Here is a 23,963-nt window from a genome sequence, read left to right on the forward strand (position 1 = left end):
TACAGACATCGTGGCAGGAGGGGAAGGAGTGGTCCAAGTAGTGGTGCATTCAATGAGAGTGATCTGGTATTTTTGCATCTTAATGCCATGTTACAGATGAAAGTGCTGACGTTAAACTTGGGATTGGCTGGTTTACCATTTACCATAAACACTGGTGCCATGCCTCAGCTCCACTTGGCACATCCTGGACATTTTGGTTCACTACACAGAATGGTTGAACTCTCTTGCAGCTAATAAAATGCTGATTAAAAGCTTACATTTTTCTCATCTGGTTCAAGTTTCACCACAATCATCGACTCTTGCTCTATACAAACAGGGTATCAGGGTTCTCACACAGTAGAACACCAACTCCACCCGCTAATTATAGTACAACATAAGGTTTGCTTCTCATGGTAAGAGGAAACCAAGATGTTCTACTGTCTCCCACACAATGGCGAAGTTTACATGCACACCAAAACCTGATGATCTGATTTCTTGAGTTTAAAATTATTTAAATCAGTGGTCCCCAAACTTTTTAGAGCGACGGACCGGTTTTATGTCAGACAATATTTAATCCTGGTTTAGTCCTTGTTTTAGACAAGGTTTAGACCTGGTTTAAGTCATGGTTTAGTCCTGTTAAATCCTGTTTTAGTCCTGGTTAAATCCTGGTTTTAGACCTGGTTTTGACTTGGCTTAGCCCTGTTAAATCCTGTTTTAGTCCTGGCTTAGTCCTGGCTTAGTCCTGTTTTAGACCTGTTCAGTCCTGGTTTAGTCCTGGTTTTAGACCTGGTTTATACCTGGTTTTAGACCTGGTTTAGTCCTGTTAAATACTGTGTAATGGTTTAGTCCTGGTTAAATCCTGGTTTTAGACCTGGTTTAGACCTGTTCAGTCCTGGTTTAGTCCTGGTTTTAGTTCTGGTTTTAATCCTGGTTTTAGTTCTGGTTTAGTCCTGGTTTAGACCTGGTTTAGACCTGATTATAGACCTGGTTTAGACCTTGTTTTAGTCCTGGTTTAGTTCTGATTTAGAGATGCGTATGGGAGGGGGGTTGCGCGGTACTGGGCCGCAACCCAGGGGTTGGGGACCCCTGATTTAAATGACATGTAGACCGTTAATTCTGATGTGAGTACCGTATTTTCCGGACGATTAGGCGCGGCCTTAAGACTCCAAAAACGACTGCGCGCCTTTTATATGAATTTACGCGAGTGTTCGAGTACAACTTCAGTAAACGACAAAGCCGCACCACTTGCAGCATTACGGCTACCGTAGTCAGCAGCATCGCGAAGTAATACATACTGTGATTCCTCATTTTTCCTGTGGACGAGGGAAAGATGAGCGACTGGCTGCGAGAAGTTTACCTTAAGAGACCGGATGGCTTTTTCCACACATCTCCGTCCTTATTGATCTGCGACTCCAGCGCAGTAACAGATTGTTGTCCAGACGCAGCCGCGATTCATTTCCGAATTATTTTACCAACAATAGCCAATACAGAGAATGTAATACACGAAGATCAGAGCAAGTACCAGTGTGCGAACATGTGGCTCCAGAGTGAGTCAAAATTGGGGGTGCGTACGTCTGTTCACGACCTGCACGCACAGAGAGGTCCCGGTGTTCCCCGTGATCATGTACCAACCAGCATTTGTTATTTTAGGCTTTAATTAACCAAATAATTTTATGGCAATAGCCTATTCAATTGATACAACTTCAAAAAGTCCCTGCTTTTAGTGTGAGAAATGCAGTCGGACTAGATCCAAACCAGAGTCCCGAACCAGCGGGGGCAGCTCCAGTTCAGGCCGGGCTCAGAGGAGCTGGAGCGGGGAGCCTCGACCTGAGGAAGCGCTTTCCCCGGGAAGAACCATATGTGCGGAGGACGGACGCTCAGAACAACATATAACAAACCAAACTGGACTCACGCTTCTGTCCGGATGCTGTACCACCTCGGAACCAGCCGCGTTCTTGAGCGCGGAGGACCAGAGCAGCCCGTCCGGACCTGTAGTCCACAGCGCATTCTTGCTTTTCCCGCACGGAAACAGCGCGCAGACGACTGAACGTACCCGCTCGGACTCCATGAAGCACTGGTCTTGCTCGCCACAGTTTGGAAAAAGCACATGGAGGATGGAGCCTCCGGACCATCTGACCAACGCGCTTGTAGGACGACAGAAGACCAAGGACCAGACCAAGGACCAGACCTCAGCCCCGTCCCGAGGAGCTGCGCGCTACTGTGAGCGCTGTTGGCTGCTGCTGTTACCCGAACTCTGGGCTGATGCGGTGAGTTTGTACAAAGTTCTACATGTTGCTGTTTTATGAGTTCATGATGATAATTTGAGACGAGGAGTGGTATTAACAGGAACATCGGTGTTGATAACTGGAGGTATCGCTGTTTTACCGGGAAACGGAGACACGTCAATCGAACCAGCCGGTGTGAGAGCGGACCACACTGGAGTGTATTTGCTACATAATAACAATTATATTACTTGGTGCGGACCAAATAATCGAACTAGCGGTATGAAAACGCCCTAATGTGTTATTTTTAGTTATAACCGAACAATTATGAGTTATTGTGAATACGCTGACAATTTATCGGTCTCAGACAGTTTTTGTTTTTTACGTGTTACAAATGAACAAAGTTGAGAGTTAACGTAACGAGTAAACACGTTAAATAAAGTTTGACTGATTTACCTAACTGTTGTTTCGTTTAAACGTGCCTTATAGTCCGGTGCGGTTTATATGTGAAAAAAGTTCGGGAAAACGACAGTAAGTCTTATAACCCGGAGCGCCTTATCACCCGGAAAATACGGTAATCAAAGGACCATGATCAGGATGAAAAACGATGATTTTGCTGTTTATATGTCATTTTCATAGTTTTTTAGCTCACAAAATCTGATAATAATGCATAGCTACAACCACCATAGCCAATGTTTCACCCATTAACACAAAGGCCATAGAGCCGAATGTACCTGGCAACTACAGAAGTGTGTGACTGTAAAGTAGGGATGCACCAATACAGATATTTGTACCAAAGATCTTTAATTTCCTTAAACTGGGTATATTAAGGCCATTTACAGGTTGATTTTGTTTGAACTTTCATTCATACAAAGCTGTTCAGTAGTTATTTGAAGAATAAGGATGTCTTGTGTAATAAGTTAACCATTTTAAGTAAATAAATGCCATTTTCTATCCTTATATCAGAAGTGAAAAAGCTGAATCGGTGCATCCTTCTTCTACAGTCCCATTTATTTCATCAATGACTCAGACTTTCACAACCTAAGAGCAGCCAAGCAAAAGAAACATGTAATATAATGTAGTGGTAACTGACCCCAAACTGACCCGGGAATGGTGTTATTATGATTTTATTCACTGTTTACAGAGTACAAAAATATAGTTTTACTTGGCATTTCACTTGTCATATTATAGCCCATATGAAACTCTGGTCCTTCATAGGGAGTACCGGTATTTGAATTGCGGCACTAGCCACTCAAGGTTTTCTCAATGTATCTTTAGCTGTGGCCAGAATCAACCAAAGACATTTATCCCACTCATGAGATAAGTGCTATTCGTGACTTGAGCACGTTTGGATCGGACAGAATAAGCAGCTTTAGCAGCGTCCATATCACTAAGAATGGTTCAGTGATAACTCCTCACCGGCCCCAGAAATACAGTCACACCAAAACCAATGAGTGCCTTTAGGGCTCGACTCCTCTTGGTTTGCTATATTGGACTCTCATGTCCTCGCCTCACACTTTTAGTAAGGAGGAGCATGCATGTGTTGGTGAATAGTTTGAATTTGTCCACACACTGGGTACACATACATATGGTAACTTATAAGAGAACCCAATAATTAGAGCTGATTTTTCATATATATCAATCTTTAACATACTTTGTTCAGTGTTTTGTCTTTACTCCATTAGGTTGTGTTTTTTGCATTACTTTATTTGTCAAAAGCAACATAGATCTGAATAATCAAAAAAAAAGATTACTCAGATCAGATGACATTTCAACCTAGTAACTCTAGAAATCAGAAAATGAAAAGATTTCTGGGGAACAGTACCCTAAAGAACAGCAGGGCAGTAAAAGGAGCCAACACCTGATGATTTATGATAATCTATATAGAGCAAGGAAAATTTATACTGATTAAAACAGAAATGGGATGAATAAGGATTAAATATGATTTAATCTACTGTTATATGCTCAAAATTGTTAATTTTGGTTGGTTTTGATTCACTGTTGCCATATGGGGCTCACAGAGTATCTCTTGAGTATATCTTGGTTAGTCATTAGCAGATGCAAATAGATTTATTTCATAAACCAATTACTACTTAATAATAATCTATATTTGTGTAACAAAGAGCTATGGAGTAACTAAGTGTCAGAATCTGTTTTGGCCTCCAGCCGGCTGTCTGCGTAGTCACAATGTTCTGGGCGACACCCGCACGGTGCATACATTGTGTTAACCTCCAGTCACAGCTGTGGTGGAGCTTTTTATAGAATAGACTGTTTAAAAAAGTGAGTAATGCACCAAGATGAAAGTCTGTTGTTTGTCTGCTGCGCTGGCAACCATCTCAACTGTGTCAGATTTCATGTACAGTATACAATGACTGTAAAAAATCATGTATACAATATTTTCTGTACAACTAGGATCATACTAAAACTTACCAGTGCAACATTCACAATGTGTCGAATACTGGGAATACATACACCAGAATTTAGGACGAGGAGTTCACCGTAAATTCCCATAATGAAGAAAGCACAAGCTTTTAAATGTAATGGTCCTGGGTCCAGCCCGACGGCACACCCTCACAGAGCGGCAGGTACAGGCAGGGCTCAAACTACACCCAGAATAAACAGCATTATTATACATCATGAAATAGACCCATTATACCACTTACTCTGCTTTGATTGGGATAATAAGATCTAACAAGTCATTAGCTGCACCAAAATAAATCTGAAAATGAGAGTTAAATTTGATTTCATAAGCAAGAAATCTGCTCTCTGTATATTTATATCATCAAACAACTCAGGCCCCAAATCACAAGCAATAACTGAAGAATCAGAGCAGACCTGTTTGAATTGGACCCCAGCCGTATCCTGTATACAAGTGCTTTTGAAAAGAACATGTTTAAATCCTAGTGTAAGAGTGATACCTTAAACACAAACAGTGAGTAGAATTACTGACAAGACTTAGTTTTGAGTCAAGTTTCAACTGCAGACTTTTGCAGGCCTGCAAGGCAAAGTAGCCTGAGATATAAATTACCCTTAATTGTGACACAAACAAAAGTATCTCATAAAATATTATAATGCAGTGCACCATAATCTTGTGTGAATGAGATGAACCTGTCAAGGAAGACAAGATGGCTGCAGTGGATTTGGGTTGTTTTCGTTTCTCAGGTCAGTCAAGCTTCTAACCTTTTCCAAAGGCACCCTATAATTGTATCAAGGAGGTCCATTCATAAAGCTCCAAATGGCTCTTAGTGGCGAATTCGGTTTATTAAAATACTCAGTCTACGCCAGTGTCATTTCCCTGCTTCAGGACACTATGTTTAGCCTGCTTTCCCGCTTCAGGCACAAAAACATGTAATTACTTTTGTCAACTACTTCGCACATAGTTGTCACACCAAGAGCAGGATTTGAATGATAACACACACTCAATGGATAGCAAGAATTCTTGTCATAGCAATCTGCAAACAACAAGCAACTAGGAAAAAGTTACACTGAAAAAATAAATGACTATCTCTTTAAAAAATGAAAAAAAAAAAAAAAAAAAAAACCTACAAAAAAACAACAAAAAACAAAAAAAAACCTGTCAGACAGTTTGAAAAGGCACCAAACGTGATGTGAAAAACAGAGCTGGCTTCCTTCCCTGCAGTTAATTAAAGCCACAGGGCACTGACTCATGTCTGGGGCGTCCTAATAATGTGGGGCCCAAAACAATGCTTAGAGCGGACCCTTCCTAGAGACACCCTGCCCAGCAGAGAGAGGGGGGACTGAAGACCTTTAATATATGTTTACGAATCAGCACAGCACTTTCAGCTCAATACAAAGTGCAGCTCATCTCTCACACTGTGTCTGCTGATGGAGCATCAGTCTTAATACACACATGCTTAGGAGGCAATAGCATGGGTGCCCTCTGCACAGAGGCACTCATCTGCAACAGGCCAAACACAGCCAGGCCTGAGGAAGTCCGGGCTTTTCCAAATGACACACTGCACTGACCACTGCGGCCCTTTATACACCCAGCGTCACTTTGTGGCACAGCTTGGATCTGGCATTCTGTGCACAAAGTACTATCTCCAATCCACACAACCGTCCACAAATTTAAACATTATAATAAGAGCATATAAATTAAACGCTTTCTTAGAGCAATGAGTGCAGAGACTGTAACAATTTGTTGCAACAGTACAAAATACTAATGTGAGCAACTGGTTTTCCCAGAATGAATTAGCTTAATATAATGCGTAGTCTGCAAGCATGAGCTAGGAATAGTAAAGTTGAACACAGTACATTTCAATTAACTAATTTTGTGACCTCAAATAAGTGAATCTGCTGTACACATGCACATGATATTCTATTTCCATCACACACTCCATGAGCTTCCCTACAACAGGAGGCCAAGCAACTCCACTGTAATACTGCCCAAAGGTTGTTTGACTCTGTTTCCTTTTATGCTTGTGTTTATATTGTGTTTATTTGTACATGCAAACACCTCTCTGCTTACACTGACCAAAGCCAAACTTCACCATAAAAAGGAAGGTCCAAGGTTACTCTCCAATGAGCATGGAGAGATTACTGTGCCAAGAAAGATTCAATCCATAACAACATGGCATTCTTCTCATGCACTGATACAGCAACCATAGGTCAGGGTGTACCTCACTCCTGCCCTCTAGTGTGTGACAGTTGCATTACATTTTCTCGCAACCAAACCACAACCCCAACAACTCTCACAGCCAATGCATCAAAGGCGGCATCTGCAACAGAGTGAGACATCTCCCTGTGAGGAGGAACTATGTTTGACTGGATAATTTAAAGTTTACAAACACAAACAATGCTTACTGACTGTGTGCACAGGCCAAAATTATAGATCAAACCGTTTCCATGGTCATTAAAACCTGGATGAAAATAGCCAACCTGGTGAATGTATTTCACCACAAGTGCCAAAGTAGAGTAAAAATAAAGCTTGACACATAATCTTTCTAAAAAGAGAAAAAACATCCTGAAAAGGGTCCTCAATTATTGTGCGGTATTTTCACAAACATCATTTCAAAAATTACAGCTTTAATACAACATTGAAATCAACACCTACAAATGTTTACAGAAAATATAAGTGCATGTAGGTATACATTTGAGTCTGTGTAAAAAAAAATAATAACAATGTGACATTCAAATGCTGCTGTTTTGGGGAGAATGTTTTACAGTTGCACAATTGTGAGTAATTTATGAATTGAATATTTAAAACAAATGTGGACCCAATGCACTGCTGTCTTTTCTAAAACCAATCTTAGCATTAGACACATTTACTACTTACTTTTTGTAGGCTACAGCTCAGCTCGACCAAGCCACTACAGTCACAACCTGGTCTTTAGAAACCTGAATCTGAGGTCCAGCTGATTTTAAATAAGTCATTGTGTTGACAAGGGCATGGGATTTATGCAGCGTGAGGGCACCAAAGGCAAACTGTTCACTATAATGGGATATGCTCTCTACAAAAAAAAAAAAAAAAGCAAATCTCATTCATTAGAAGAGGGCTCTAACTGATTAAATTAATATGGCTGTATTAAAAAAAAGACAAAAATCAAGTAACTTATGGCAACTTTAAACACAGGAGCAGGACTGTCACTCTGCAGTCAGGCCTCCTGAGGACATGGGCCCCGTCATTAAAGATGACATCAGACTGGGAGGGCCCTCCACGTGCAGCGTGCAGCTCCATGCTGGGGACTGGCGCTGTATAAAAAGCCAGAGCCCAATGCCCTGAGAAGAGCAGCTGAGGCCCCACACTTTAAGGATATAAGAGCCTTGCTTGGACAGCAGCCTTCAGCCTGACCCTTCCTCTGAAGCCTAAACCAACGGTAAGACTAACCTCTGCACTGACTGACACCTGCTGTACTTTGCATCACTGCAGCATCTCGCAAGGAACTGTACACTTACTAAGGTCTCAAGGACAGACAGTCTACTGCGATCTGTGTAAATGCAGTTTCCTTACAATGCTTTTATTTATTATTAAGTTGTTTTTTAAATTTTATTTATAATGCATTTTCTGCAGGTTTAGCTTCACAAAAATGGACCTGAGGGTAGCAAGCTTTCTCCTGGTCCTCTTGGCTGTGGCAGTGGCCACCCCAGACCGCTACTACCATGTCCCCAAGGTGGCCAAGGCTCCATACCCTTCGAAGAGCCAGGCGCCCGTGAAGAGCCAACGTAAGTCTTTTAAGCCTTTTTTCTTTTTTTAATTAATGCCATTTTTTTAGATACACATAAATTATATATATTATAATGTGATCACCAGGAAGTTGTAATATTACATGACAAAAAATATTGTGAAGAAGAAATAGTAGGAAGAAATATTAAAATGAAAAAAAAATTGCAAAACTTTGCAAAAAGCATCACTCATGCAGGTGCATGAGGATTATTATCATTACAAATAATTTTCCATCATTACTACTGTTAAGCTGCATATGCAGGGACCCTGCTACCTGCTCATTGGCTCTGGTTAAATTGCTGTAATGTGTGAGTAAATGAAGGGCTAGCAGTTAAACTCCCAGTTTTACTGCTAGCCCTTTCCCCATTTGTCCAGATGACAGGAGGTGCCAGGCTATTACCACCACTCAAATCTGTGGCACGCACATTTGGTGTTTTTCTTTGTTTACGTAAATACTGTAATGTGGTTTGACTGCTTGTCTCCACATAAACGCTATAAAAGCTTGGATTTGACAGAACTGCCCAACAGATGAAACCACATCACAGACACGCCCTGTAACTGCTCCTTGTTTGTGCTGAAGTCCTTCCTGTGAGGAAAAAAATAAAGCTACATTTTAAGAGGTCACTAAGTGTAGCAGTGAACAGGAAGATGTCTGATAACAGGTAACGTTTTAGAAAGCCATGAAATGGCTGTGTGTGACAGCGGAGGACAGGTGAAGCCCAGTGTAAACAGGGTGCACGTGGTTGGGAGTAGTGAGCAGGCACCTCCTCTCTGTCACTGTGCTGAAAGAGTCTGCCAGAGCGGCAGTCTGCCACATTGACTTTTGATGAGGTTTGAGCTCAGCCCCATGTGGCTTGATAATGATAGCCCTGAGACACAGCATACGCCTCACAGGCAATAAATCTGACATGAGAACTGACAACTGTGACATCATTATAATGTTGTGTGGATGCACATCCATAGATTTAGATGATCCATTAAATAAAATACAGTTCAAAAAGATCAAAGCGAACTCCATTACCTCCACATTTGAATTCATATAAAAATTAAAAGTTAAAGTTAGAGACACAATTGCTCTTTAGAGCATAATGCAAATTGCATGAGAAAAACAAACAGCATATATTTGGTGAAATATAACTATAGTAAAAGTGATTGTATATTAATGAGCACATGCATGTTTTCCAGCAGCTGAACAAGGACCTCCAGGTCCACCAGGAGAGCCAGGCCCTATGGGGCCCCCAGGAGCCCCTGGTAAGAATGGTGTTGGATTTACCGGACCTCAAGGCCCCCCTGGCCCTGCTGGCCCTCCTGGATACAGCCAACCTGGAAAACCTGGCACCCCCGGTTCCCCTGGCAAACCTGGAGCAACTGGTTACCCTGGTGAAAAAAGGCGCCCCTGGATCCACTGGACCAATGGGCCCACGAGGAGCACCTGGAGCACCTGGAACACCTGGACCTGCTGGACTCTCATCTGTCGGCAAACCTGGTCCTTCTGGTATTCCAGGATCTATGGGACCAAGGGGCGAGCCTGGTCTTAAAGGACACCCTGGTGTTCCTGGACTTCCTGGTCCCAAAGGAGATAGAGGTATCGGAGTTCCCGGTGTTCAGGGACCCTCTGGCCCAGTTGGACCCATGGGCCCAGCAGGAATGCCTGGCAAACCAGGAATAGGTAAACCCGGTGCCACAGGATATCCAGGTGAGCCCGGTAAAGCTGGTACACCTGGAAGGGATGGAGCCCCAGGCCCGATGGGTATTCCAGGACCCAAAGGTCACACCGGAGCTCCAGGCGCAGGATCACCCGGTAAACCAGGTCAGGATGGCAGCCCTGGTATGCCTGGACCAATGGGCGCTAAAGGTCCACAAGGTCCAGCTGGGCAGCCAGGTTCCCCTGGAATGCCAGGTGTTGGCAAAACTGGAGAGCCCGGAACTCCTGGCAGCAGAGGAGCCCCTGGTAGCCCCGGAACTACAGGACAGAAAGGAGAGCCCGGCCCAACTGGTTTCACTGGTCATCCAGGTGCTCCAGGTCCAATTGGCCCAGCTGGCCCACAAGGTGCAAGAGGATTCCAGGGTGAATCAGGCCCACAAGGACCTAAAGGTGACATTGGAATGGTTGGAGCCCCCGGTCCCAGAGGAGCAAAGGGTGAACAAGGAGCTCAAGGATTCACTGGAAAGCCCGGTGTCCCTGGTGCCGTAGGTCCTCCTGGAACCCCAGGTCACAATGGTGCTCAGGGTCCTAAAGGTGCACAGGGTCATTCTGGTTCCCCAGGACAGCCAGGATCTAATGGTGCTCCTGGACCTAAAGGACACACTGGTTCCCCAGGATCTCCTGGAAAACCTGGTGAGCCTGGAAGGCAAGGACCTACGGGCCCAGTTGGTCCATCTGGACCAGCCGGTCCTGCTGGACTTAAAGGGCACCCTGGACTTCCTGGACCTCCTGGTCCTGCTGGTATGACGGCTAAAGGTGTTTCTGGTCCTCAGGGTCCACCAGGAATTCCTGGACCCAGAGGTCAAGATGGTTTTCCAGGACCTGTTGGTCCCCCTGGCCCTCCTGGACCTCCAGGAGAGGTCATTTACCACCATGAGAAAGCCATGCCCATCAAATCCCATGAAGTCGTCATGCCCCATGAGATGATGAAAGCCCCCATGTCTGCTTTCAGTGCAGTACTGACCCATGCCTATCCTGCAGCTCAGACCCCCATCCAGTTCAACCAGGTCCTGTACAATGGGGAGCAGCACTATGATGAGCACAGTGGAGTCTTCACCTGCCAGGTGGCTGGCCTGTACTATTTCAGCTACCACATGCACGTGAATGGAGCCAATGCACTGGTGGCCCTCTACAAGAATGAAGAGCCCCAGGTGTTCAGCTATGATGAGTACAACAAGGGCTTCCTGGACCAGATGTCAGGCAGCGCTGTGCTCATGTTGCAGCCTGGAGACCGTGTCTACATTCAGGTCCCTGATGAGGAGAGCAATGGCATATTTGCCGCTGATAATGTTCACTGTGTTTTCTCTGGCTTCTTGATTGCGTCTACGTGATTTCACAAATTCATCAACACACCTCAAATATTTGATCAAATTGAACTGAAGAGAAAGTAAATCAGTTTACAAACTGATGAGCCCAGAAACGGTTGTCATTTTCACAGATTATCCTAAATTTCTCTTAATGCAACCTTAAAGCCAGGAGAAAGTTTTGAAATGTATGAAAAGAGTTCTATAATGTACAGATTAAATGACCCCTGTCACAGTTTACATGCTGGTCCTTAGAAGGAAGGAATAAGACTCAATGGAGATTTAAGATGGTGCTCTACAACTGCCTGTAACATTTACAGCCTCTGTTCTATGTGTTTTGTTGTTATGTTTGTCTGAAAATTGAACTGTAATATACAGAAGAACATCCTTCACATTCCAAAGCATTTGCACAACCACTGTGAGAAAAATTCAAAATGCATTTTACAATATGCCCTGTTGAATGAGTGCCTCTAAAAGACCAAAAGAAACAATAAAGTTCGAGTTGAAAAAAAAAAAGTAATGTTTTGTGTGTTTCTATACTGGGACATTTTAATTCCAAAAACTGTCTACTACAGAATAGTGTAGTAATGAGAAAGCAAAGTGCAGAGGGTTAACATAGCATAACAGATGATAATTGTAGTGAAAGTAAATCAAATCTGGTTTAACTGTTTTACTCTTTAGTCTGTTTGACTCTTTTACAACAGCTCAAGAACTAACATCTGTTATAATGAGGCAGCACTCAAAAACAGTGGAATTATGACAGGAGAGCAAAGAGCAGAATGAGCCATACCTTTAAAGGCAGAGGTGTTGTAGTTGTGGTCGATGGCAGCTATCATGTCTTTCCAAAAGTCAGCGTTCACCTCTTTTCCTTGCTGCTTACAAAAACAAAAGAGATTTTAAGAAAAACATTTGGTGGAAGTTAGTAGACCCTGTTTGCATGCACAGCACATTTGACTTTCTCTATTCTTTTCCTGCTTTTTCTGATGCTCAAAGTCACTTTACAATTTTGTGCATCAATCATTCAGTCCATACTTAGTGGTTAGCTACTAATGTAGCCACAGTTGCCTTGGGGAAGACTGACAAAAGCAAAGCTGCCAATCTGCACCATCGGCCCCTGCAACCACCATCAACCACCACCAACACTGGCGCACACACCACATTCATACCAGACAATGTGGGTCAAGTGCTTTGCCTAAGAAGACAACGACAGTTTTGCTAATGGTGCTCCACTGTGCCACATTCCCAGTGGTCTCCCATCCTAGAACTTACCAGGCCCAGACCTGCTTAACTTCTGATATCAGACAAGATCAGGCTTTGACAAGGAGGTTTGGCCACAGGAGCATGTCCCTATAATAATTGTGTAAAAGTGCTGATCTTGCAAATGTCCCAATAATCTTTAAATTGGTGTAATGCATGTTTTATTTGGTGATGTGGTATAATCTGGAAAATAGCTGTCATGAAACTTTTAACACATACGTATCTATAAATAACACTAATACCTTCTGATACATGTCAAAAACTCTCCCACAAAGAAGAGCTCCAGGCAGGTCAAAGTAGTTGTCGTAGAAATAATATTTAGCTGCAACACAAAAGAGAATATTTGTATTTGTGAACACAGAAGGGAGCAGGGGATAGTAGGTACAATATGGTGGGGCGTACCAGATCTGGTGAAGGACGTGCTGAGGCTCTCAAAGTGTTTCCATTCCCGCAAGGGACCATAGTGCCGGAGCAGCTCCTCTGTGCTCAGGTCTTTGGTCCCACGTGTCGCTCTATGTCCATCAATGAACAAGGTTAGTTATTGAACTACACCGAAAGGATAATGATAAGGAAGAAATCTATGGACCTTTCAGATATACTGACTTGTAAGTTTCAAGTCAGTATATCTGGATTGTTACGTAAGCACTTTCTTTTATATTAACATGGTGTTGTAGCTGTTTAATCACTCAGTCATCCAGGTATGTTCCATAATTGGTCAATGGGCATATATTAATTTATGTGGTCTTATATTTGTTCCAGTACAACTCACAGTCATTCTAAAGCTGTTTGAAAAAAGTTTATTTCTGTTCTGTGATTTTGGATACTTCTGACAACCCTAGAGCTAACTTGAAGAAATTATGGTCACTTAAAACATAATTGATGTTGCACTGTCTTAAAAAAGAGACAAGCTGTTCTTATTTTTACAACAACCACTCAGTCTCATATAAAAAATAAACAACTACATACCTTAGAACTGTTCCATCTTCTGCCAGTTTCACAAGATTTCCATCTTCCAGATCCACCACAAGGCCTTTGAAACTGAGTAGACACCACATACTTAATATCACAGACAAACAGTAGCACCTGTACTATACTGCTGTATCAAGAAGAGCAGCACCATAATATTTTAATACAAAATTTAAAACTGAGTTTAATGAAGTTAAAAAAAACAAACAAACAAACAAACAAAAAACAACAACTTAGATTAAACCAGAACTAATTAAGTCAGTTACAGGAAATGTTCTGTCATTAAAAATATTCTATGGAAAACTGCAGCATTAAAGTGATATTTATTTTCTTGTTATAATATGAATTGCGTGTTTGTGTTTTTCTAGTATTACAATTGTGATTTATATGGACAGTGTACAGACCAGAAGTCCCAAGTGGCAGGGGTGAGCTCCAGCAGTTCCTTGTCATAGCCTTTGTGTTCTACCAGAAACCGGGTAAAGCTCTCGTAGATCAGCTGTCAAGAACAAACACCAGGTGTGTCATTTGAATTAAAAATATAAATATACAGTAAATAATAATGCGTTTATATACATTTATATACTTTTTACTTACACTCAATGTAAAGTAAAAAGTAATGGGGAATTTTCATGCAATGCCGTATCAAGGACAATTTCAGCAGGATCCTTATTTACTTTCTTTGCGAATAGCTTTATCTCTGTCCTGTCCAGGTTATAATACTCCCTACCCTACAACAGAGGCATGGACTGCCCCACACTACATATTCTCTAAGATGAATGCACTGTAGAGTCCTGATAAACTGGTAACCTATACTTCTCCAGTCCAAAATCCCTGCTTTGCACAATAGCAAAAAGAAAACGACATGCACAATTAAAATTACCCATTGGGGAAATCTTACATGAATGAGATAAAACAAATAATTGCATTAAACATGCACGCCATCATTAAATTTGAAGTCAACGATTTCAACGCAGTCAGAGCTGCATGGCCCTGTGCTAAACTTTTGGTTACTGACTGCAGTGAGCAGCCTTCCTTGCATTTTCAATGTAATTTCCAGTGCAAGAAAGTGAGGAAAGTAAGCATTTATTTGAACTTCAATTTTGATTTATCCATTTTTTGCCAAGTCCTACTGGAATAGGACAAAGGTAAGAACATTTACCAGTTTTGTGTAACTCCCAAATAAGAATTTATACAGCTACAATAAACCATGTAATAATTGCATATACAAATGCAATAAACTATGTAATAATGGCTTATACGAATGCAATAAACTATAGTGACATTATCAGTAAAAGAGACTATAAACAATAGTCCTGGTGCATATGCCTTCTAGTGAACACATCTGTGCAAGACTTTGATTTGCATAAATTTGACACACCTCACACAAACCCCAACCAGCTATTACATTTGGATACAGAGCAAACGGTGCGTGCATCATGCGTAAATCAATACCTACAGGCTGTGTTACAATCACAAAACCCAGCCAGCGTTACAGTAGCCTGAACACTGTACACAACGCCACTGACACGGGGAAGTGTTGGGCCTTTCAGGCAGTCCCGTGAATCATGAATTAACACATCAGCAGCATTTGCTGGCTAAAGACAATATCCTCTATCACTGTGCACGGCCGGGCATGGACCACGGTACTCAGGAAGACCCGGGCTGCTCGTCCTGATGCTGCCGCGTTCCAGATGTGAGGATCTGCTGGTTTATTGTCCACACACACACACGCGCGCACACACACACACACACACACACACACACACACACACACACGCCCCCTGCACATCCCACTCACCCTGGACGTCTCCTTCAGATGGTACCGGCACAACGTGTGGTCCAGGTCGAAGCCGATCACGTCGCAGTCGGAGAGGCAGAAGTAGTCGCCCATGATCGCAGACGAGGCTGTCTAATAACGGACATGCACCCAACACCTCAACACCGCGCTGTCAATGTCACAGCTGACGGAGCGCTGCGGTCAGAGCCTGTACTACCCGGCCAACGCTCACTCTCTCTGGGGCTGGGGGCTGCGGGTTGATGGATTACTGCAGGTTATCGGGCGGTAAACCAAAACGAAAGCTCCATAAGACGGACGCACCAGCAAAACGCATGTGCTGTGTGTCAGTGCGCGCCACTGGAGAGCGCGGTAGAGAGGCGCGCGGGGCTACCGTGCTTCCGGGTATGAGACCGTAATGTGTGATGTAAGTGAGCACATGGCATCTGAGCGCAACTTGATATGAAGCATATAGTAGACTTGAGAGCCCAGGTTATAAACAGTGTACAGCGTTTCCACAGCGCAGTCATTTTAGGATAGAATTGCAATAACGCAAAACATTTTGAAATAAATGCACAAAGATTTCTGTAATTGCTTGACACTGGTAAATAACAATGACAATAAATAACAATAACAATAAAAATACCCCGTCCATGGGTGCAGTTTTATTTGTGGTAATTTAACTGCATTTTTCTATTAACAGCTTATAAATCTCGCGCATCAAGCATATGGGCATATGGATATGACAGAGGAGAAATTAAATTTGTCAACTGACAAATTTAATTTCTCCTTTGTCATGGATTCTACTTGGACGACTGGGGGAATCTACTCACATATGGCTATGAGTGGGCATACACAAATTACCCCCAGACCTTGATAATTTATGCGTAGCTACTATAGGAGCCTGTAGTTAAAAAATAGCTCATTATACAGTACAGTATACAGTATTGCAATATGAGCGAGTGTTCACCAGGTGGCGCTGTTTTACACAAAGTCGCACGAGGTGGTTCGGTTCCTCATTCCTCGCAGGTGCATCTGATTGGCCCAGGTGATTGGACTTCACCTGGCCCGGAGCCCGGGGTGATCACACAAGGAAACAGTTCATGTGAAGCTGGCGCTCAGATGAACCGCACCGTGACTGTGCGTAACTGACTGCTCTGATTTTCTCACAATGATCAGCTCTGACTGAGTTCTACCATGGAGCTCCAGAAAAGGTTATCCGCATGTTGGGATCGCTTTCTGTCGTGTTTTAGAAAACCTGAACAGTCCGAGACGGATGGATCCAAAAAGAATACTGGCACTACTTTTTTCACTAATCCGCCCAAGGACCCGGACTCAAAGCCCAACCCGACCGTCCCGCAAACCTGGGCCCCGGTGTCTTCACGAAACCAGTACGTAGCCCTTTACGACTACTCGGCCCGGACGGCAGACGACCTGAGTTTCAACACCGGGGATAAACTCGAAGCAATCAACAAAGACGCAGGGGAATGGTGGTTTGCCAAAGCTCTCACCGGGATCTCGACCAATAGAACGGGCTACATTCCTGCCAATTATGTGGCCCCTGTGGAGAGCATCGACGCAGAACCGTGAGTAGCCTGTGTGCCTAATAGCTGTGTTTTCCATAAACACAATGTTTAAAATGCACAAATGTCGTCCGTTATAAGAGTTCTTGAAACAAAATTGGCATGAAAATTCTTTCTTGGGTATAAGACTGTATATTTTGCGTCGATAACTATTTACTTAGCATTTTAAAGCATTTTAAAATGGTATATTTTTTCCTGCAACTTACATTTGACTTTTTACGCCTGTGCTATTAGGCCTATCAGTTTGGAAGATGCCTAAATAACAGTGCTCTCACCACTCCCCAGTTGAAACCCGAATAAACCAATGGGCCTAAATCTCCCGAGGAATAATAATAATCCCTGAGCTGACAGTGTTGTGACTGCCAAGACGAGTCTGGTTAATAATTGCCTCAAACCAGGAAATGTCTTTGTGGGTTAATAATTCCCACAAGGAATCTGCGTGTGTCTCTGTGTGTGTGTGTGTCTCTGTGTGTGTGTGTGTCTCTGTGTGTGTGTGTGTCTGTGTGTCTCTGTGTGTGTGTGTGTCTCTGTGTGTGTGTGTGTGTGTCTCTGTGTGTGTCTCTGTCTCTCTGTGTGTGTGTGTCTCTGTGTGTGTGTCTCTGTGTGTGTGTCTCTGTGTGTGTGTCTCTGTGTGTGGTGAGATAGCGCTGGTTAAAATCTGACAAACTTTAGCTGCATTTAGCAATCAGGCCTCTTGACTGGAAAGCATGCGAGAAATACTTCCGTGTAGAGGGAAGTATTGACCTTATTATTGTTATCCCATAGGTTTTACATGGCATTACTCTAGTCCAAATAGAGTAATGCAGGAAATATATTGTAATATAGATTTACTATATTATAAAATATTCATTATTGACAATTATACAATAATGTATTATTAATAATCAATGTGGTAAAAGTGATGCACATGACCCAAATATATGAAGAACATTTTGGATTAGTTTTAGATGATATACAAAAGGATACACACATGCCAATCTTTCAAAATACTCATCTTCTATCAACCTAGCTGACTGTTTTCAGTGCTAGTGTTAACTCACTATTTAAGATGTTGATGTTCTGATGACTTTTAACCATACTTATAGCGTGGCTCTTTATTAGTTGCTTTTGATCTGCCATTCAAAGATCTTGTTAAAGTCTTGTCTTGCTTTTCATTTCCCTATTGTATATTCATTGATAAATACACAACACATTAAACACTCTAGTCCTGACCTTTGACCTGGTCAATAACATCTGTCTGAAACATGACTCCTGGTGTGCTGCCAAAAATGTTTTAACTGATTTGACAGGTACTCTTCTATCAAATGTAGTAATTGAGAGCAGGATAGTATTAAAAACAGCTCTAGGGTCCTTTCCATTTGTAGTTGTGCACTTTGCATTACAGTGAATTGAACCAGGTATTTATGTCACTGTTCAGGTTAAGTCATGTGACACACTGAATGCTACTCGCTCACCCAGTTCTAGTCATGCCTCAGCTTTTCTTGTTGTCATATAAATACCTCCTGTCAACTTATTGTTGCCGTCCAAGTTTCGGTAGCTTCCTGATTGTGATGTAAAAGTGGCTCACATCGTCACCCACGGTTCCCCTGGGTGCTCTGTCACTGACAAACCTTAACTCTCAGTAACTCAACCAGGACTGTGTCCCAGCAGCAGCTCTCATCACTTTTGGGAAACTGTATAGGTGACCTGTTTTTACACCTAAGGCAGAGGAGATAATCTAATCATGAAACATCTATCCAGAAGCTCAGGCAAAACTATTCTGCTCTTTTCTGAGGGTAAATGACAGGCTGCCTTGAGGGCTGTATCTGTGAGGGAAAAGTGGTATAATGAACCACAGAACTTAACTCTAAGCTGTCATTGTAGCTTTTGATTAAACTGCATTTATCTACTTAGGAAATCCCCAGGTCACAGTAGCTAATTTTAGAAGCACACAGGAGGCCTATACTTCAAATGGCAGCAGAAAATATGTGAACATAAAAAAAAAATATCAGGTGAATGTTCACAATTTCAGTGCAATTTAGTTGTGGGACATATATTTTGAAAGGAAATAAATGAAAAATTACTACAAAACACAGCAAACTTGTGTGAGCACAAAAAGCTTTTATTATGTGTACAGATGTTTAACAGAGTTTAACAGAAGCTCATATGCCGGTGTATCTGATGCTAAATCTAGACAGTTCTTCTTCTGAGTTTAAGTGGCAAGCAGAGAATCTTTTTGTCAGTGCCCCATGACTAAAATGTTTTATTATTTGGTTTGTTTGGATTTGATTGAACAAAGTGATATGAACATTGTTCAACAGCATCACTGATGGATGACTATGCAATTATGGAAAATATTGCACTGTAACAATGTATAATTTAATGCAACATAGTCACCCATATTCACTGCTTTGCAGCTGGTACTTTCTGGACACCAAAAGACTGGATGCAGAGAAGATGCTTCTAGCTGAAGGCAACAGTCAAGGAGCCTTCCTCATCCGCAATTGTGAGAGTCAGAAAGGAGAGCTGTCCCTCTCAGGTAAGTCCACTGCAGCTTCATCTGACCCCTGGAATCTGTGGAGCCATATTTAGTCCTATGATTTAGTTCTTCAAGCCCCTATAGGACAAAATAGAATATTTTATTAGAGGTCTTGAGTTATGTGACAAATTGTGTGGTAAAACCTGATCAACACATTCCTCAGATGCATGAAACAAGGCTTAAAATAGTTGGTTATTCCACAATTTCAGGTTTGTCTTGTGTAGGAGATCAGATCTACAAAATTCCATGAATGTGTGCAGATTAATTTGTAAATGGAATACAATACAGCTAGACTTTGAACTTCGTGATATATTTTTTTTTCCGTCAACATTGTGATGAATATTATTCCAGTACATCAATGTGACTGTTGTTTGATAAGTGGCCTATAGTACTCATAAAGACCAGATAACACCCGCGGACCTCTGCTCTCGCTCGTACTTTCCATTGCCATATTCTTTTAATTATCCTCATATGTCATAGTTTCTCACTGTCGTCATCTTAAAAATGCATGAAATAAAAAAAACTACTCTAGATTGTTTTTGAGCCTTCAAACAGGTTAATTGTTTTTGACCAAAGTCATTGGTTTATGCAGGATGCACAAAATATCCATAAAATGTCTATTTCAATGATTTACTGAATCATGAACTGAAAATAATCCTGTTTTCCAGGGAAGTAGGTGGTGATGTTTGGTCCATAGTCTCCTAATGTTTCATGTGTTGTATTCTTTGTAGTGCTGGACCATGGACGTGTGAAGCACTACAAACTCAGAAAACTAGAGAATGGTCACTATTTTGTGTCCCGGACCAAATCCTTTGAAACTTTGAAGGAGCTAGTGGAGTGGTACACTGTGCAGGCTGACGGCCTGTGTGTTCGTCTGGGAGAGCCGTGCAAAAAGGTCTGCACTGAACAAATTCAGTATAAAATGTGAAATCAAATGTATGACATTATATGCCATTGAACTGTTGTGGTGTTATGTTCAGTTAGAGGCTCCTACGACATATGGTTTGTCATACAACACAGTGGACACATGGGAGATCCCGCGCAGCTCCATAAAGCTGGGGAGGAAGCTGGGAGCAGGACAGTTTGGAGAGGTGTACGAGGGCCTTTGGAATGACACGACCGCTGTGGCTGTCAAGACCCTTAAACCTGGTAAACTGGTTTCTCATTTGTTTAGAAATTACTTTGTATTGGAATACGCACAAAGAAATGCACATTTTGTGAATGATAAAGGCAGAAATTGCACAATGATCCAACTAAGAAGAGAAGGCATCATAAACATGGCCACAAAATCAATTATATACACTGGTGTTAATAAATTATAACCCCCATAAATTCAATGTAATTATGTGGGAAGCTGTGGTACGAACATGTGCTGGTAAACTGGTGAGTCATTTATGGCACGAAAGCTTGTATGCTTTTAACTGGATGGGTATTTTGAAGTCTTAAGAAGTTATTCTCACTGGCACTGTTTAAGATTGTACAGTTTGACTCTTGACCATTATTATCAATGGTGCACCTTTAGTATGTTAAACACACTTTGTTAGCTGGAGATTAATAAGCAGAGTACAGGTCTCTGGTCTTTATGAGAGAGGTTTATAGATTTCACATGTCAAAAATGCGCAGCCCCATTACACTTGCTTTGTCTGGTTGAAGTTCTGATTACATTCTGTGCACTTTGTCAGCTTTATTGTTGTGTACACAGTGGTTTTATCCTGTGTCTGCTGACAGGCTCCATGGACCCCGGTGACTTCCTGAGAGAGGCTCAGTTCATGAAGAGGCTGCGACATGCCAAACTGATTCAGCTGTATGCCGTGTGCACCATGGAGGAACCCATCTTCATCATCACAGAGCTCATGAGGCACGGGAGTTTGCTGGAGTATCTGCAGAGTAAGGACATGCCTCCTCTCTCCACTCATATTGTAATTGGTTATACCACATTTACAGTCTAGTAGTTGCTCATTCACTTATATGACTTTTATAAAGTGCTGCTGACGGGAAGAAACTAAATGACAGGGGAATGTGATACCGGAGAAACTGTGGGTAATAGTGGTTTACTGGTAATTTAAAATGCCATCATGTGATTGTACAATGTGATGTTGAGCTGATCAAATCAAATGTTGATTCAGATTTTTTTAATTATGTAGTAGAAATGCTTAACCCTGATATCCCAAGTCCAAACAATGAGCATACCCATGTCAGCAAGAGATCAGACGGATGAACAATAATGGTGGTGTGGGCTTTGTCTTGACAGTGGACAAGGGCAATGATCTAGGCCTGTCAGACCAGATCGAGATGGCGGCTCAGGTGGCGTCAGGGATGGCCTATCTAGAGCAGCAGAACTACATTCACAGAGACCTGGCAGCCCGCAACGTGCTTGTAGGAGAGAACAACATCTGCAAGGTGGCAGACTTTGGCCTCGCCAGGGTCTTCATGGTGAGTTTAACTCCATGCACAACACTTTTTAGAACCTTGTATAATGTATATTGTATTAGTACTGGTCCTCACTTTCAATGATTGAGTTGGATTAGCTGCTTGAATTCTGTAAGGAGTTAGTGTCTCTCTGGATTGTACTATGTTGGAGAGTATAGAAGTAAAAATTCTGTTTTTTATATATACATTAAACAATTCTCTTAAATTGTTTTCAGTATCTGATGCTGAAAGCATTTGCCATGGAGAGAAAGGCTTGTTCTTCAGATAGTTTATATGAGCAGAGAACAGTTGCACTTAAAACCTACTAACGCAGAATTATATGTGTGTGTATATGTGTGTGCACACAAATACAGGACAAGGTCCTTGTAGAATAACATACCTTTTGTAAAGTGTCTTCATTTCCCTGTTGGCTCTTGAATGTGGAATTTCTTTTAAGTTAAAAACTGTTTATATCTAAATGTGCGTTTGCTTCCTGTTGTAGAAAGAAAATGAAAATGTGTATGAAGCAAAGGAAGGGGGAAAGTTCCCAGTGAAGTGGACTGCTCCTGAAGCCATTCACAACGGTATATTCAGCATCAAATCAGATGTCTGGTCCTTTGGCATTCTGCTCTATGAGATCATGACATTTGGCCAAACGCCTTATCCAGGTAAGCTCTTAACTGAGTGTTTGTTTGATTGATTCTATTTAAAGTTTAACCATTTTGTCCATGGTTTTGTCCTACAGCCATGACCAACTACCAGGTTGTGCAGAGGATCGTGGAGGGCTACAGGATGCCACCCCCAGCAAACTGCCCCAAACACATGTATGGGATCATGTCAGACTGCTGGAAGAAGGAGCCTCAGGACAGACCCACCTTTGAGACCCTTCAGTGGAAGCTCGAGGACTTTGAACTGGATACCACCTCATATGATGATGCAAACCGCTATCACTCCTAAACATTTGGTATTAGTTTACATAACAAAAATCAGCAACACAATCTCAAAGATGGATATGACTGGATGTTTAATCGTTGTCCACAAATGAAGGACACTGTCATTTTGACGCCAATACTGTGATACTATTACTAAGATGAAGACTGTTTTCGCACTACATGGCACTTCAGAGCCACAAGGCAATAATTAACCCACAACAAAATCTCAGCAATGATGGTGGATAGTCTGTTTGTGGACTCGGCAAGTACTGATCCATTGTATATTTTCACTTGTAAATGCACTCACAGGAGGCCTAGCAAAGACTGCACTTGTGACCTCCTCCTTACAGGAAGACACTGCTTGGAGCTGAGATGTGAACTACCATCTGGATGAACCGGTTCTTCACCTAGCATACTGCTCATATTTTCCACTCCTGACATAACATTCCACTCTGGTCATGTGTTTATCGGTGCGTAATAGGATGGTATTAAACATTTTACTAAATGAAGGAAATTATGGATTCTATTTAAAATATATAAAAATTTAAACTACCTGCTTCAGGAGATTTTCAACTGACCATGTTTTACTACTTTGTGAAAACAGTTAAAATCCTAAAAATATGAAGTTTTTATGAGAAATTACAATGTTTTTCTTTGACAAATAATTGTACATTTTAACCATGTCAGTGTTTTTATATAATTATTATACAATTGTACATTTTAACACTTAACTAATTAAACTGATTTTGTGGTCAATGGAGGTATGTGTTTTTTATTACATGTACTGTACCATGTTCTTACTGCTGTGTGAAAGGTCTGCCTGACCCTGAACTCACTGAGAGAACATGGAGAACATGATACTTAATTTAATTGTGCTGTTAAAGCTGCCTTGTGTAATTACATTTGGACAGTGTTTTTGTGAGGTATCACTTATGACACACTACACAGTATTACCAGTAGAGGGTGCTGTGTGGTCAGTGATTGGCTCTGTTGTTAATGGATAAATTGAACATAAGCCTACGATGACAGGTTAAACTACTCACTTCACTAAAGCATAGGCAAATACATTAACTATACAGTCAGATGCCTATAGCAACCATATGGTTAAGAAGTGCCAAAAGTTGTTTAAA

The 23,963-nt window shown here is 41.9% G+C and overlaps 3 protein-coding genes across 4 annotated transcripts in view; 2 read left to right on the forward strand and 1 right to left on the reverse strand.

Moving 5' to 3' along the window:
• nt5dc1 (5'-nucleotidase domain containing 1) overlaps positions 1–15,820 on the reverse strand; it is a 37,484-nt gene extending 21,664 nt beyond the window's left edge. The window contains exons 1-6 of one of the 2 annotated variants that reach the window (XM_055149632.1): positions 15,416–15,820; positions 14,022–14,113; positions 13,618–13,689; positions 13,054–13,163; positions 12,894–12,973; positions 12,185–12,269 (exon numbers count right to left, since the gene is read on the reverse strand). In XM_055149632.1, the coding sequence (XP_055005607.1) occupies positions 12,185–12,269; positions 12,894–12,973; positions 13,054–13,163; positions 13,618–13,689; positions 14,022–14,113; positions 15,416–15,508 (532 nt within the window). In that variant the 5' untranslated portion in view covers positions 15,509–15,820. The remainder of the gene's footprint in view (positions 1–12,184; positions 12,270–12,893; positions 12,974–13,053; positions 13,164–13,617; positions 13,690–14,021; positions 14,114–15,415) is intronic. The other variant, XM_020941990.2, reaches the window with a different exon arrangement.
• col10a1b (collagen, type X, alpha 1b) lies at positions 7,960–11,910 on the forward strand. Its single transcript, XM_055149629.1, is given in 4 exon segments — positions 7,960–8,038; positions 8,233–8,384; positions 9,571–9,767; positions 9,769–11,910. Coding segments are annotated over 3 exon segments (1,986 nt in total). The 5' UTR covers positions 7,960–8,038; positions 8,233–8,248; the 3' UTR covers positions 11,422–11,910.
• Positions 15,821–16,437: 617 nt separating the features above from the next.
• On the forward strand, positions 16,438–23,589 carry frk (fyn-related Src family tyrosine kinase). The gene is made up of 8 exons (XM_020941972.2): positions 16,438–16,977; positions 19,371–19,492; positions 20,224–20,387; positions 20,473–20,641; positions 21,221–21,379; positions 21,744–21,925; positions 22,404–22,569; positions 22,647–23,589. Exons 1-8 carry the CDS (start codon positions 16,589–16,591, stop codon positions 22,856–22,858), a joined length of 1,563 nt encoding a protein of 520 aa, XP_020797631.2. The 5' UTR covers positions 16,438–16,588; the 3' UTR covers positions 22,859–23,589.
• The last annotated feature ends 374 nt before the right edge of the window (positions 23,590–23,963 follow it).

This window comes from Boleophthalmus pectinirostris, unplaced genomic scaffold (genome assembly GCF_026225935.1).
Source record: "Boleophthalmus pectinirostris isolate CB_2022bp ecotype Guang Dong unplaced genomic scaffold, ASM2622593v1 HiC_scaffold_13, whole genome shotgun sequence".
NCBI classification, from domain to species: domain Eukaryota; kingdom Metazoa; phylum Chordata; class Actinopteri; order Gobiiformes; family Gobiidae; genus Boleophthalmus; species Boleophthalmus pectinirostris.